Raw genomic sequence first — 15,912 nt, forward strand, 5'->3', positions numbered from 1 at the left:
CAGGCGACCAAAAATGTCCCCAGACTTTGCCCACTGTCCCCCAATCGCCTCTCCCCCATAAGGACTGTGCCAGGGTGGTGCAGGCCAGTAGGTTTTTAAGGCGCCACCCCCTGTCGTGTAGCAGCGCAGCCTGTGAAGTGGGCATTGGCATCTTTTATACAAATGTAGAAAAATAGCCTCACGTTGCTAAATCAGCTGAGGAACTCGTTGAAGACAGTGAAATGTCACCCCCTGCTCCCCTCCCAGCTTTGGTGCTGGTATTTTCGAGCATCCCAAGGTGCAGCCAGGGGTGGGAACCTGTGCCCGGAGTCAGGCATTCGTGGTAGAACCCAGCTCAGGTCTGGTTCCAAAGCCCTTGTGCTTTCTGGTTTTAAAAGTGTGAATATTTCTGCTGGAGAAAAATATCATAAGCCTTTTATATCCCTGTGATTAAAAGCCATTTGGAGGGACTTCCCTGGTGTTCCAATGTTTAAGACTTTGCCTTCCAATTTAGGGGGTGTGGGTTCAATACCTGGTTGGGGAGCTAAGATCCCACCTACCTCCAGGCCAAAAAACCAAAACATAAAACAGAAGCAATATTGTAACAAATTCAATGAAGACTTTAAAAAGGGTCCCCGTCAAAAAAAATCTAAAAAAAAAATAGGGCTTCCCTGGTGGCGCAGTGGTTGAGAGTCCACCTGCCAATGCAGGGGACACGGGTTCCCTCACTGCTGTGGCCTCTCCCGTCGCGGAGCAACAGGCTTCGGACGCGCAGGCTCAGCGGCCATGGCTCACGGGTGCAGGCGCTCCGCGGCATGCCCGGACCGGGGCACGAACCCGCGTCCCCTGCATCGTCAGGTGGATTGCCAACCACTGCGCCACCAGGGAAGCCCCATGAAGTTTTTGTCATTGCCATGTCTCTTAACTTTTTAAACTCCTTTCCACACCAGAAATCACCTAGTAAGCAACAAAAAAACTTTTAATTATCACTTGACAGTTTGGTTAGGAAGAACCTCCTTTAGTTCTGTTGAAAATAGAAAATGTGAAACCACCTGACTAGCAGGATTTGTTAGCCAAGTCATTAAAGCTGTGTTCTCAGTTTCTGGGAAGTATACCTAGACTCTTAACTAAGATTTACTAAATAACTGTTAAACTTCTTGACTGAAAGCACATTCTCCTAAGTACATGTGGAAGTGGAAGATCTGGCAAATGATTTGCTTCACACTAATTTTGCCTGCATACCCGTTTTAAACGGGCTTCTAATCACTGTTGAAGCTGAGCCGGTAAAAGCCTGATAGCAGGGGTAGGCTGGGACGAAGTGAGAGAATGGCACGGACATATGTACACTACCAAATGGAAAATAGATAGCTAGTGGGAAGCAGCCACATAGCACAGGGAGATCAGCTCGGTGCTCTGTGACCACCTAGAGGGGTGGGATAGGGAGGGTGGGAGGGAGACGCAAGAGGGAGGAAATATGGGGATATATGTATACGTACAGCTGATTCACTTTGTTATACAGCAGAAACTAACACACCATTGTAAAGCAGTTATACTCCAATAAAGATGTTAAAAAAAAAAAAAAAGCCTGATAACATGACCGAGCAGAAACTTAAAAGGGATGAGCGTTTGGCTAGTCATGTTTATAAAAAGCGAAAGTAGAGATGGAATCAAGACACAGAAGCTCTAGTAGAAAAAGATCTGAGTTGGCAAAGGAGTGTTTTTAAAACACCAAGATGGGGGCAGGAGGTATACAGAAACTACTCTCTGCTCAATTTTGAACCTAAATCTACTTTCTAAAAAAGTGTATTTAAAAGGAAAAAAAAAAAGACTGATGGGGATAGGTAGTTAATAGTAAAGCCATGTTGCTGAGAAGAAAAAAGAATTTAATCACTGAGAAAGATGCATGATTAGGTCTGAAATAATAGTGATTGCTGAGAAGTAATGAAGGCACAGTTACAGTTAGCGTAATTTTAAAAACTGAAGGTGGGTGGTACTCTGACATTTTAGCAGCCCCAGAAAAGCTGCAGAAATTCAGAAAAATTCAGAAATTGATTTGCTTGAGACTTGACCTGAAATACCAGCCTCATTTTCATACTAGCATGCCTGTACGGAGAGCCCTCTAGTGGTTTCTTTATTAAAACTTAATGCCCTCAACTTCTTTAAACTATTCAACTATCTGGGAGGTGATAAGAGAAAAAAAATTTTTTGAACACTTCCAGGGTTACCTGTTCCATTTCTTGAATTTTAAATTATTAGAAAGCATTATTAAAAACCTGTATTAAGCTCCTCTATTAAGACCAAAACCATTCAAAGGAATATGAGGTCTGAGAAATTGAATTCTCTGTTGATTTAGTCCATTTGGAGGGCCATTCAACACCTCTTATTTTCAGCAGCACTAAAATAGAAACGAAGGTTGAACTGGCTCTGTATTCTAAACAGTGAAAAAGAGCAAGTTGTCATAAAGTTTTGTTCTTTGATCCTCCCCCCGCCTGCCAGATTCCCATTTAAATATATTTTTGGCTGCATTAAGGCATCTTGTGGGATGTTAGTTCCCTGACCAGGGATTGGACCTGGGCCCTGGTAATGAAAGCGCCTAACCACCGGACCGCCAGGGAATTCCCTTCAGTATTATCATAGTAACTTACATTTTGCTAAGGAACTGATGAAGAGTGAGCCAGGAAATGTGAAAATCCTAACCATATCCTCTTATCCTCTCCATCACCTTATCTGTGAAATGGTGGTAGTTATGGATATGCCCTCCCTAGCTCTGGCTACTGTGGTAAAGATGAAAGAAGGTAATATATGAGAGTAACTTTAAAACAAGATTTATTTAGATTTAAATGAGCAATTATTACTCATCCCTATTTTCAAAGCAGACAGTCAAATTAATTAACCTGATTAATAACAGACACACACAGCTCAGCAGTGATATGGCCACTGGCACAGCGCTGGAAAGAATGCATTCTTTCTGCAGAGGAACAGGAAAGACTTGTACGTTATTTACCTACCTACGTACTGTATGTTCTTTATTTGCTCTTTATTTACCAGAAGATAGTAGTGTCTACATACTTCCCTTTTCCTCTAGTAACTGGGAAAATGGTAGAAGTTTGTTCTTGCTGTGTGTGTGTATAAGTATATATCTGTGTGTGTGTATATACTTATGTATGTTCTATCCCCTGCCCCAAATGTCAGCATACTACAGTACTACCATTGGCTTAATTAGAAAGTATGCTATGTTGGCCACTGTGTCCACTTCTGTCCCCATTACTTAAGTAGAAACCTTATGTGAATGTGGTTTAACTTTCTTAAGGATGTCATGTGCTATGCTGATCAAAATTTCACCTTTCCTTGTTTTTACTCCTCTCTTCTAATTGGCATGATAGAAAAACAAAGTCAGTGATATCTTTTATGTTAAAAATGACCAAAAAATAGTACTTGATGCTATCAGGCAATTAGATCTTTGCTTAAGAAAAGCAAGATTTGTGACTAAAAGGAAACATTTTCTTGGAACCAACCTTTCATCGCTAGGGCTTAAAATTCCTTTTTAAAAAATAACTTTCCGTAAGTTAAAATTAGCATCTTTACAAATACTAGTGGAGTCACTAAATGAAATATTAACAGCAAAACAAAAAACACGATTAAGAAGTTGAATATTTTATTATTAAACTGTTTCTTATTTTCCTGCAAGGCTGTTGCTTCACTGTATAGAAGTAGCACCAGCAAACACAGTATATTTTGCAAAATTAATAGAGTAACGTTCTTCACTGGACACTATACAACTCACAAACTTTCCTCCACTGCCATTTATTTCCAGTGGCAAGTTCATTGAGTATTTTGACCCAAATCCAGGGATGGCTGTAAGCAAGTTACAATATTATATAAGGTTAAGATAACAATGTTATCCTTGAATTACATAATTTTTATAACTAGTTTTACCACAGATAATTTCAGGAATTCTGAGTATTATAACTGGAGACTAGCCTAAAAATCACAGGCTGTTGTGAAAAAGATGCATAGTGTTTATGTGCAATCATTAGGAAGTTAAGGGGTATTTTCTTCAGGCAACATTGTTGAAAGTAGTTTCTTTTGCTAAAAGTTGCTTTTTAAAAATCTATCCACCACTAATTTAAGACAACTATACTAGATTAAGTTGTTTCAAACTAGTTTATTTAGGGGTTCCATTTTCACTCCTCAATAGACTTTATGTATTTCTCATATGCTTCTTCACTCATTAGTTCATCTAGTTCTGAAGGGTTACTGAGTGTCATCTTGATCAGCCAACCTGCAACCAAAAAAAAGTATCTTATATTCCAAATCACCTTTTTAAAGAGAAAGTCAAATTCATTCAAAATGTAAATTCTGAGTGCCTCAAAATTAACCTAGTATTCTTTACATAAATCACTCATTATTTGTTCAAAGAGCTTTAAATTTTAGCTGTAAGAATTAAATTAATATTCCTTACATATCATAACTGAAAAGAACCAGAAGAAATTCTACCATAATGGATTAAGAACTTCTAGGCTGTAATAAGCATCAACAACTTTACATATGGATCCAAATACACAAGGCCAGGTATATCTTTAACAAAATGAACACCAACACTGTAACTACTTAGATTAATGGCATTAGAAAGCTTTAGTAGAGAGAAGAAGTAGGTGATAGGAAACAGAGAACTACAACCTAATGCTAATTTTGCATCTTGTTGGCTGTGTGACCTTAGCAGAGAAATCCTTTGGGGCCTCAATTCATCTACAAAATGGAAAAAATTGTTGCTAGCTTACCTTACTACATTATTATGAAGATGAAGATGTGAGAAAACTGAAAATTAATGTAACAAATGTTATTCTATTACCACCTACATCACACAATGTGATTAGATGCTTTATGACTGAACAGGTAAATACTCTGAAGTGTTTACAATGAGTCTACAACTATGATACTAAGAACCCTATAAAATAAGGCAATGCTTTTATTGACAGAGATTTTAAACATAACCTTATATATTCAGCTAAACTGTTTTCCCTTTTTAAAGCAGATTATCTCTATTTAGTACCAAGAAGGGCAAAAAGAAGTCACCATCAGCTAAAGATTGCTTTAAATTCCAGATTAAATGTTAACTGCAGCAAACACTCCTTAAAAAAATTTCTAGCAACAACTTACCATCTTCATAACAAGATTTGTTGACAAGTCCTGGATTTTCTGCTAGAGCTTCATTAATTTCAGTTATTTCTCCTGATAGAGGAGAATAGAGTTCACTAGCAGCTTTCACACTTTCCAAAGCACCAAATTCCTCTAAATTGAGAAAATTAAAGAAAGTGTTAAATGTCAAGTTAGTGACCTCAAAATACAAAATATGGAGAAGTGATCACCTCTAATACAGTAATGATAGAAAGTCCTAAATATCTTTAATTAAAATAAAACCATAGGTTTTGTCATGCAAGATCTTCATTTATACAGTCTATAGCCTGACAACATGGCCCCATCCAAAGAGCACAGTGTAACTAGAACGCAAGTAGAAAACCACAGTCTGATTTGCTAAAGGGGTCAGAGGATGGAGTGTGGGCCCCCAAGGTGGCTGGAAATTGAGGGTTGAAATTCTAGAAAGAAGGGAGCCATAGTTTAGAGAAAAAGTAGTCAGTATAAAGATCTCAAAATGATCCACAGACCCACATGTTGGAATTAGCAGAGAACCTTAAAATAGCTACTGTAAGTATGTTCAAAGACCAAAAAACAAAAACAAAAAACTAGTGAGTGAATATACGGGGAAATAACTTGCAAAGAAATTATAATTTTTTAAATGGACATTCTAGAACTGGAAAGCATAATATCTAAAACGTTCACTAGATGGCATTAACAGTAGACTGGATACAGTGCAGCAGGGTCAGTGAACACAAAGATCATCTGAAACTAACCAATCTGAAGAAGAGTTTGAAAAGAAAAAAAAGACTGAAAAATTAACAGAGCCCTGGGATTTCCCTGGTGGTGCAGTGGTTAAGAATCCGCCTGCCAATGCAGGGGACATGGCTTTGAGCCCTGGTCTGGGAAGATCCCACATGCCACGGAGCAACTAAGCCCAAGGGCCACAACTACCGAGCCTGCACTCTAGAGCCTGCGAGCCACAACTACTGAAGCCCGTGCGCCTAGAGCCCGTGCTCTGCAACAACAGAAGCCACTGCAATGAGAAGCCTGCACACTGCAATGAAGAGTAGCCCCCAGTCGCCACAACTAGAGAAAGCTTGCATGCAGCAACGAAGACCCAACCAGCCAAAAATAAAAATTAATTAATTAATTAAAAAAAAAAAGCCCTGCTCACCTACAGGACAAAATCAAGTGATCTGAACTGAATGTGATGAATACAACACACCAAAGTTTGTGGAGGCAGAGCTAAAAAAGTGCTTAGAAGGAAATAAAATCTTTAGGCGTTATTTAAAAAGAACATCTTAAAATCAATGACCTGGCTTCTAAAGACACTAGAAAATGAACAAAAGCAGTCAGTTTATGGAAAGGAGGCAACATTAGAAAGAAGGGATGACACTGGTGATTTTTTTAAAATGACTTTTAGCCTTGAAGAAAGGACACTGATCTGTGCCAGATGGAGCAGCCAAAATTATGAAAGAAAATCTCAGTCTTACTGATTTAAAGGACTAGGAGACAAGAGTTTGGGGCCACCATAGCTACTGGAAAGCGAGCTGGGAAATCTCATTAAGGATAGAGATAAAAAGGAGAGCCCCAAATTCTGTCTATAAATTCTGTCCAGGTCTCTGAATGATCCCTGAATCATATGTGCATGGGGCAGACTCCAAGTGTCCTAGATAAGGCTAGAAGAATCAGACTAAGATTTTAGCTGCCACTCACCACAAGGGAGACAGCATTTTACAGTATGGATTAAAAAAAAGTCCAGTAAAAAAACCTGAAAACCAACAAAACCACAAGTTTCCAGAAGCTAGAAAAAGGAAATTAAATCTAAAAGTTGGAGGAAGAAAATAAAGATATGAAAGAACAAATGAAATGGAAAATTTAACATAGTAGAAATTTGGTTCTTTCAAAAGATTGATAAATTTGATAGAGCCAGCAGACTGATTGAGAAGAGAAAACTACCACCAATATGAAGGAATGAAAAAGGAGTCCTTACTACAGATCGTATGGGTATAAAAGGATAATAAATGAAAAATATGAGCATCTGTATGCTGAATATAACAACATGAAATGGAAAAATTTCTCAAAACCAATGTAAGATAATATAGAAAATCTGAATAAAAGAAATTTGTATCAAAAACCTTCCTACAAAGAAATCTGGCTCATATTCTACCAGTTAACTCTATCAAACAATTAAAGAAGAAACAACACTAATCTTGCACTTTCTTTCAGAAAAAGAAAAGGGGTAGGAATATTTCTAAACTTATTCTATGAGGTCAATATAACAGATTCCAGAATTTGAGAAAGCCATTATAAGAAATGACCAATATCTCTCATGAACATAATGTACAAATTAGCAAATCAAATCCAGCAGTATGTTTTTAGAGATAATTTTTAACTTTTGTATCATGACTACCAGGAATGCAAGGTTGGTTAAACGTTCAAAAATGAATCACCATTCATCACATTAACAAGAAAAACCCTTTGATCATGTCAATAGATGGAGAAAATGAATTTGACAAAAATTCAACATCCACAAATGATAATTCTCAGCAAACTATATATAGAAAGGAACTGCATCATCTGATAATGGGCATCTATGAAAATCTCCACACCTAAATTGCATACCTAATGATGAAATACTATATCTCTGCAAACCTTGGTATGGTCCAGAGTTGCTCACTTTCTCAGTTCACAATGCCCTTAAGTGTCTCAGTAAGGATTTGTGGTAATCTCTAGACCAAAACAAATACCTAACACTTCAATTTATTAAGAGGTCAGGTCCAAACTACTTAGTAAGTTTTTATATCCTAACAATTGAGTAGCTGTTTGAAAAAATTAACACATATAAATTGAACAAAAAAATTTTCATTTTTAATTACAATTTACAGATATAAATTATGTGTCTGTTGCATACTGTATTAAGTTCTCCATCAGGGAATCAGGTCACATCTATCACTGCCGTGCCTGATGTTCCATGCCAATTGTGCAGTACTTGCTTCAAAGTCACATTACCCAAAGTAATGTAGTAAGATCCAACATTGAAATTGTTACCTCCATTGTTTATTAGTTTGTGCTGTGTCCAACAGATGTTAAAAATTAAAAATACCCCACAGCACCTCATGGCACTGGGGTATATAGTCTGGGAACTATGAAGATAGACAAAAGACTTCTTAGAGAAGACAATGTTCCATACATATATGTGACAAAATATTCATAAAATACATTTCTGAAAAAGGATTTGTATCTAGAATTTAAAATGATGCCTAGGGCTTCCCTGGTGGCACAGTGGTTGAGAGTCTGCCTGCCGATGCAGGGGACACGGGTTCGTGCCCCGGTCCGGGAAGATCCCACATGCTGTGGAGTGGCTGGGTGCGTGAGCCATGGCTGCTGAGCCTGCATGTCCGGAGCCTGTGCTCCACAACGGGAGAGACCACAGCAGTGAGAGGCCCATGTACCACAATAAATAAATAAATAAATACTTAAAAAAAAAAAAAAAAAAATGATGCCTAAAAATCAATGGTAAAAAAATAACCCAAGTAAAAGACTAGAGACTTCACAAAAAAAGATGTGAGTGGCAAAAAGCACATGGCAAGGTGAACAATAATCTGTCCTAGGGAAATGCAAGTTAAAAACCACAATGAAATATGCAGCACCTGGAACTCTCTCATACTGCTGGTGAGTGTAAAATGGTATAACCTCTTTGGCAAACACGATGGGACTTCGCAGCATAAAAAAGCAAAATACTGATCACTCAATATGAATGAATCTCGAAATTATGACATTAGACAAATGAAGCCATACATAATACATATTGTCTGATTCCTTTTAAATGAAGTTAAAGAACAGGCAAAAGTAATCTATGGTGACAGAAATCAGGGAAGTGGTTGTATATTGAGAAGAGTTTTGATTGGCAAGGTTTACACAGTGTATAAACACAGTTGTCAAAACTCTTTGGCTTATACAATTAAGATCCATGCATTTTCACTGTATGTAAATTTTGTATCCCTTTAAAAAACACCTTTAGCAGAAAGTTTAAAGAAAGCATTCATTAGTTTAAGGGTATTACTCAACATATTTAGTTTAATAGAATTTTTTCTATAATAGAAGCACAAAAAGTAGGTTCATGCTTCTCACTTGCTATAAAGAGATGTTAAGAAATTTCTGATCTGCTTGAGAACAGCAAAGTGCATACACAGTAAATAAAACATGATTAAAGAAAACAGATACTTAAATTCTGTAGGGCTACCTGACATATGTCAAGGGACCCATGAATAATAATATACATGGTTCCACTGGCTGACATTTATCAAGCACTAATCTTATGCTGGTTATTATGCTAATTTCATTTAATCCTTACAACTACTCTATGAGGTAAGTATTATTATCCCAACTTACAGATGAGACCTACATTAAGTAATCTCTCCCAAATCACACAGCTATGTTGAGAGGCCAGGATTTAAAACCAGATTCTGACTCAGAAGCCCATGTTCTATCCTGATATTCTTTACTGCCTCCAAAGAAAGACAGATTTTATTTTTTAAACTTCAGAGACTTCAGCTATATTATACTATATCAACGTGTGGCGGGGAGGGTGCTAAGAGCCATTTCCCTCGACTTCCTGCCTTCCATTGTAAAGTCTGAAAATGCTCATTATTCTCCTCACCATCATTCCTTACAGTTAGGCATGGCAATACGACCCAGACTTGGCTAAATTGATAAAAGAAAAGGTGATCTGAGAGATTTCTGGTTGAGATATTTGTTCCCGATAAAGAGACAAAGAGAGCCTGTCCTCTTCTTACTTTTGGATACTGTCATTGAGAACATGATGCTTGAAGGTTCTGCTGCCATTCTGTAACCTCTGACATGCTGAGGCAGAAAAAGTACCAGAGAGGTTGTGTCCTTGAGAATCTTCACTGAGCCACTGAGTCAATCCTGTATCCACCTATTTCCAAGATTGCTTGTATGAGATATAATAAACCCCTGTTGGTTGATCTACTCTTATGTAAGTTTTCTGTTACTTGAGGAAAAAGCACTCTAAAAGATCCTGGGTACAAACAAGTTATTATGCAAGATAAAGAAAATTCATGGCATGAATCATAACATACCAAGATGAGAAAAACACTCACCTTGTTTGTTCAATTTTGTCCCAACTTCAGGCAGACTACAGTAAACAACGTCTCCCAAAGCTTCCTTTAAAAGACAAAAACAAAGCACCAAACCTCTAAGAAATCAAATTAAACCTAGTAAATAGGAACAAGCCAAACACTGAATCCCTTTAATTCACACAGTACATACTTTACACTTGAGGGGCCAAATTCTTTGGTTTTCTTATAATCCTTTAAAAATGCAAAATTATTCTTACCTCAGGATCTGCAAGAAAACAGGCCACTAGCTGGATTTCCCAGAGGTGGCAGTGACCCCGTCACAAACCATATGCCCCCTAAAAGATTACTGGCTCCTCTAAGAACACACTTTGTGCTTTTCCACCTCTGCAACTTTACTGAGGCCATTTCCCCTACTGCATCTGCTGACTAATAAGTAGTGATCTCTCCATCAGGTGAGTGGGTTACAACGCCTTGTACTACTCAAGGCATCCGTCACATAATGTTTTGTATGTCATTTTCCATGTAGCTGATTCCCCCTCATAAACTCCAGGAGAGGAGGACAATACTTATGCAGTATTTCACAAAGCATGCTGTACTGGGCCTCAGTAGGTACAGATATGCCAATGAAGATACAGTTGTCATGGATTCTCAGTACCTGAGATCGCAACATTTCTGAAGAATACTGTATACTCCCATCAGTTAATATCCCCCGCCCCTTCTCCCCACCCCACCCAGAGATCGTTGAAAATCAGTGATGCATGCTGCTATTTGGCTTCTCAAGTTTTCTTTTACACAGTATCTCAATATGGGATCAGTGGCAATAAGGGAATTAGTAGAGACAAACTCTAAATAAAAGGTTTATCTTTGTGTAATCTGTGCCAATCTAGGTGTTCCCTCTTCAAGTCCCCAGATCATGTGTATATCATTGCTATCCACAAAACACTGTCAACACTCCAGCCCTTTTGCTTTTGCTCTGCTTTTTTCCTTAACTGCCCCAATATGAAACAAACATTTCTCTCTTGAATTTAATTTTTAATTTTAAGTGTTAACCTTTCAATATCTCTAAAAACACTATCTGCTGCCCTAACTATGTTTTACTTTTTCCATCTATGACTGATGTTCTTCTAAGGGCCTGTAAGGGGCCCAAAATAATACTAAGGGGCAGAATAAACAATTTTTAAAAGGTAAAGCAATCCAATTTAGGCAAGAGCAGACTGAAATATTGCAAGACTATCCGATACCTGTGCAAAATTGCTGATTCCCACTGTTCCAATACCGTTTTCTGTTGTTACCCATTCATGTTTGTCTGTGAATTTACGACCTAAATAGAAGACCAATAGTTCAGAAAAGCAGTGGCATCGCTTCTTAAAAAGCATTTTTTTACATATCAGTGCTGTCAAAGGGCAGGACCTTCCCATTATTTGTGTTTGACTTATTGGCATTGCCATTCAACAGTATACTGCCCAGGACAAAACAGATCATGTGAGAAGACACATCTCAACATTGGTACCATTTAGGCAAAGATGGCTTGATGTGAACACCTTTGCATCTTTTGGAGATATGATTATTTGCCCTTCACATTACTCAGTCTAAATCACACACACACACACACACAAATTTTGGAGCACATTTCAAATATATATATTTATCTATTACGGGTCTGTCATACAAAGCAAGTCTGTCAGAATGATGAGCTTTTGGGAGGAGCATAAAGACTGCTCATAAATGATTTAACCTAAAAAATTATGTGCCTCTTTAGGTAGAGCTGTGTGGAATCTTAACAGGAATAAAACTGACCTGGAACAATTATAGCTTGTCTAAGTTCTTGATTCCACCTTAAATGAATTCAAGTCTCCCCTTGAGGAAAGTGACTACCATCATTTAAAGAAGCAAACTATACGATCAGAACTCAATAGTCACCTCAGAGCTAAGACATTAAATGGTAGAAAGGCAGCCTCTGCTCGACATTCATTGGACAGGTTAGGCCTTGGCTTTATGAGCTGCTTCTCTTCAAATACACGGATGGCCAAAATACTCAATCTTGGAAGAAAGACCTACCAAAGTTAGAGTGATGTGAAAAAAATTCCTTACGATTTAATGTCAAAAGTACTTGCTTAAAATAATATATTTTTTAAAATACTTACCTTCCTAAATATATATCACATTCTGAAGTGAAGCAGTATTTTTCCAAAAATACTACATCGGCATAAGAAAATGGCTCGTTAATTTCAATACTGTTTTACAATAAGCATTGCTGGTTCACTCTTACCCCTTACCCAAAAGATAACTGTACTTAAAACAACATTAAACTGCCTTGATTACACAGCTCTGATACACAGCAGAGTGTAAATAAAGAGTATTTCTTTTCCTCCCAGTCATTAAAAAACTTTAATATCATACTCCTCAGTGTAAGAGGTTGCAGAATCTGCCACAAAGTAACTTGCTTTGCTTCATTCCACTTCAAATTACTAAATGCTTCAGGTCAACGTGTGTTTCCCTAAGAAAGTGTGTTTGTACTTAGTGTTCTGACTGCAACCCATTCTCCCCACCGCCTTTTCTTGACTTTCAGATCTCAGTTTAGCAGCTCTGCCTGCCAGATGCCTTATGCAGCCCTCCAAGCCTGGGTTCCTGGGCCATCCAACCTGCTCCCACAGCACTCTGCACCACTCTCCCACACCGTTCCCCCCACACACTCATAGCACTTAACAGGCTACAGTTTCCCCCAGGCAGTAGACCAATTACAAAGCAAGCAAGAGCAGGCTTTATCTCATCTGTATTCCCAGTTCAAAACACAGTGCTTGGCATATAGAAAGCACTCAAAAGCTGGAGTGAAGTAATTTTTTTTTGAAGTTTAAGAGGATGCTCAGCAAAACATCTAATATATAGTTATTTGGCTACAGGACTCAATTCTCCCTAACATTCTGTCACAACTCTAAAACTGGCAGTTTAAATCTAATATACCTTTTAAAAGTAAGGACTGGACAACCATAAACATATGACTCCTCTGAAATTAGTGTCCTGACTTTGGTCTTGCCATCTTACCTAATTGTAAAGATAATCTTAGGAATAAGAGTGCTCTCACATTCAATTTAGCAACTGAGCAACAAGTTTAGAGGAAAAGGCGGCAACATTGCTAAGCTAAAGGCACCTAGGTCCACTTGACTTCAAAGGCCATGACGTCTTTGTACTAGGCCATGCAATTTAGGCAAAAGACGATGATTCGTACAATTCTCCTTTAACCCTTGGCCCAACAGGAAAAAAGGGAACAGGAGATTAGGTAAATAATTACTTTTCCTCTGAGTCTTGAAAAACATGGGTTTTGGCCCCCCCAAAATTAGGTGTGTTGAGTAATTTATGAGAAGTTTGCATTCTCCTCCCTTCAGTCACTGAGTCAAATAAAATACATTAACATTTGATCAACTTTCCGCTATTTATTTGAGTCTATACACTAATATTTAATAAGAAGTAACATTTATCAAGTACTTACTATGCGTCAAACTATATGTACAGCAGTTAAATTATTTCATTTCATCCAACAAATCTGTAAGGTATGGATTATCATTTCCATTTTTCTGATTAGGGAAACAGACTCAGAGAAGTTAAGTGACTACCCAAGATGTCACAGCTCATAAGAGGTGAAGTGAAATGGTCTCTTTAGTATTAAAAACCCAGGTGTTCAACCAGATCATGGGTATTGATATCTTGGGCAATATTTAACTAGATAACAGGAAAATGCAAAAAGCTAGTGATAGTGTAACAATGAATAACCAAAATACATAGGTTTGAAATTCAGTTCTTATATGAGAAATGCTCTTCCCTTGAAATGCGGCACTAACAGAGCTGAGAGATTATAATGGGTGGGTGGGGTGGGGAGGAGGTAAGCTTCATAATGTTTGACTTTGGACTTAAACCTATCAACTTTTCTAGTCCCAAACAGGTTTCTAAAACAACGAACTTAATGAGAGAACAGCCACCACAGACCTGCGCTCTGTCAGCAAGAAGCCTGAGTTCTCGGAGGTGCAGTTAATGTCTCAGGTATTGGTGCATGAAGTAAAACGGTTTTTCCTCTGCGGTAACGCGTGCTAAAGTAGGACAGATAGCCAAGACATATACGGGAAGGTCTCCCTGTTCCTTCAAGTCCATGTAACTAAGGCCTCGTTTCAGCCCAACACACATTCACGACTCGATACAGACTTCAGTAGAACGTGGAGTCCAGTAGAGTTTATCTCACTGCTTTAGGAAATAGCTGTCTCCAAAGTTGTGCCAGCTTTAGCTGGTAAAAATCTAGACCCAGTGCTTTAAATTTCAATAAATGCTCTTGCTTTACTTTTACTTCAGAATTCAGTGACGATCCGTGTAGTAAAGTAAAGCCTATTATTTGTCTTCACTCTTAGGGTCCACGATGCTCACAAATGCTAGAAATCTAAGGTCAGGAAGGAGCTCGGCGACGCTCGCCCGGGTCTCCAGCAGCGAGCGGCCGACGCTCCTGCCGGAAGCAACCGGGACACGGCGGCCGCGCGTGTTCTCCAGGCCTCCCCGCCCTCCTCCCGCCTCCTCCCAACCCGCAGGACAAAGACTGCGGGGTCGTTTAAGTCACTCAGGGAGTAGCGGCTTCGCGACACGGGATCCCAACAACAATAAGCGTGTGCAGGGGTCGCCTCCCTTGACCGGGGCGACCAGCGACGGGGACCCGAGGTGAGGATCGAGGCCCCAGCCCCTTACCCCGAGTCAGCTTGGCTCGCCCCACGTGCCCGCCCGCACTTACCCGACAGCAGAACGGGACCGGTGCGCAGCGCCCGGACGGCGCCCGCCCGCAGCCCCCAGGGCCGCGGCAGGCAGGGCGCGTTGGGCGTAGAGATGGCGCGCAGGCTGCAGACCGCGGCCCGCACGCTCCGCGCCACTCGCAGCGCCATGTTCGCAGGGGTGCAGAGGGTCTCCGCGCAGCATCTAGAGCACCCCCGGCTGGAGGGGGCGGGGCGGGAATGGGGCGGCCCCGGGCCGGAGCGAGCTGGCTGGACCGGCGCGCAGGGGCGGGGCCCCGGGAGGGTCGGGGCCTGATGGGGTGGCAGGCGGGAGGGGCGTGACACTCGGAACGCCCTGTGGCCCGGAAGGGGCTGCGGCGAGGGGCGGGGACTAGTACGGGGGCGGGCCGGGCCGGCCGTCAGGGGCGGGGCCTCCCGGGAGGCGGGGAACCACGCCTTCCGGCATTGCTTCTGGGCGAGTGAAAGCGCTGCGTCAGGCCTTTTTGCTTCCGCGACCCAGGGCGGTGAAATGGGCTCCAGCCAGGGGTGGTACTGCTGGGCTAGCGCATTCCAGTGCCCTTGGGCCCTGGGGAAGGCAGGGTGCTCCCAGTTCTGTTAAAAGATTAGTTCCCACCCTTCTACGAGGATCAGGGTCACTCAGAGCAGGATTCATAGTAGGTCCAAACAATCATGCCAGCCAAAGATGGTTATTGGGCATTGGCCAAAGACTCGGTGACACAAATGCAGTTTCTCTTTGACTTTTTGAAATACTGAAAACAGTCTAGGAACCCACTTTATTACTTTACAGATCCCAAAAGGCCCACGGTCCCCACAGAGGGGACAGACAGAATCATGAAACTCAGAGGGGCAAGGACTTGTTGAAGGGGTAGGAGTGGCTTCTTGGTGGGGTCTGGACTGCAGGAGCAATCAAAAGGCAGAGAGTTGAG

General features: G+C 40.3%; 1 protein-coding gene across 1 annotated transcript; it reads right to left on the reverse strand.

Moving 5' to 3' along the window:
* Positions 1 to 3,611: 3,611 nt before the first annotated feature.
* On the reverse strand, positions 3,612 to 15,233 carry GCSH (glycine cleavage system protein H). The gene is made up of 5 exons (XM_032613589.1): positions 14,989 to 15,233; positions 11,465 to 11,544; positions 10,245 to 10,308; positions 5,140 to 5,271; positions 3,612 to 4,261 (listed from the first exon to the last, which is right to left on the reverse strand). The coding sequence occupies exons 1-5, from the start codon at positions 15,134 to 15,136 to the stop codon at positions 4,164 to 4,166; spliced, it is 522 nt and encodes a 173-aa protein (XP_032469480.1). The 5' UTR covers positions 15,137 to 15,233; the 3' UTR covers positions 3,612 to 4,163.
* Positions 15,234 to 15,912: the final 679 nt, after the last annotated feature.

Source organism: Phocoena sinus, chromosome 19, assembly GCF_008692025.1.
Source record: "Phocoena sinus isolate mPhoSin1 chromosome 19, mPhoSin1.pri, whole genome shotgun sequence".
In the NCBI taxonomy this organism is placed as follows: domain Eukaryota; kingdom Metazoa; phylum Chordata; class Mammalia; order Artiodactyla; family Phocoenidae; genus Phocoena; species Phocoena sinus.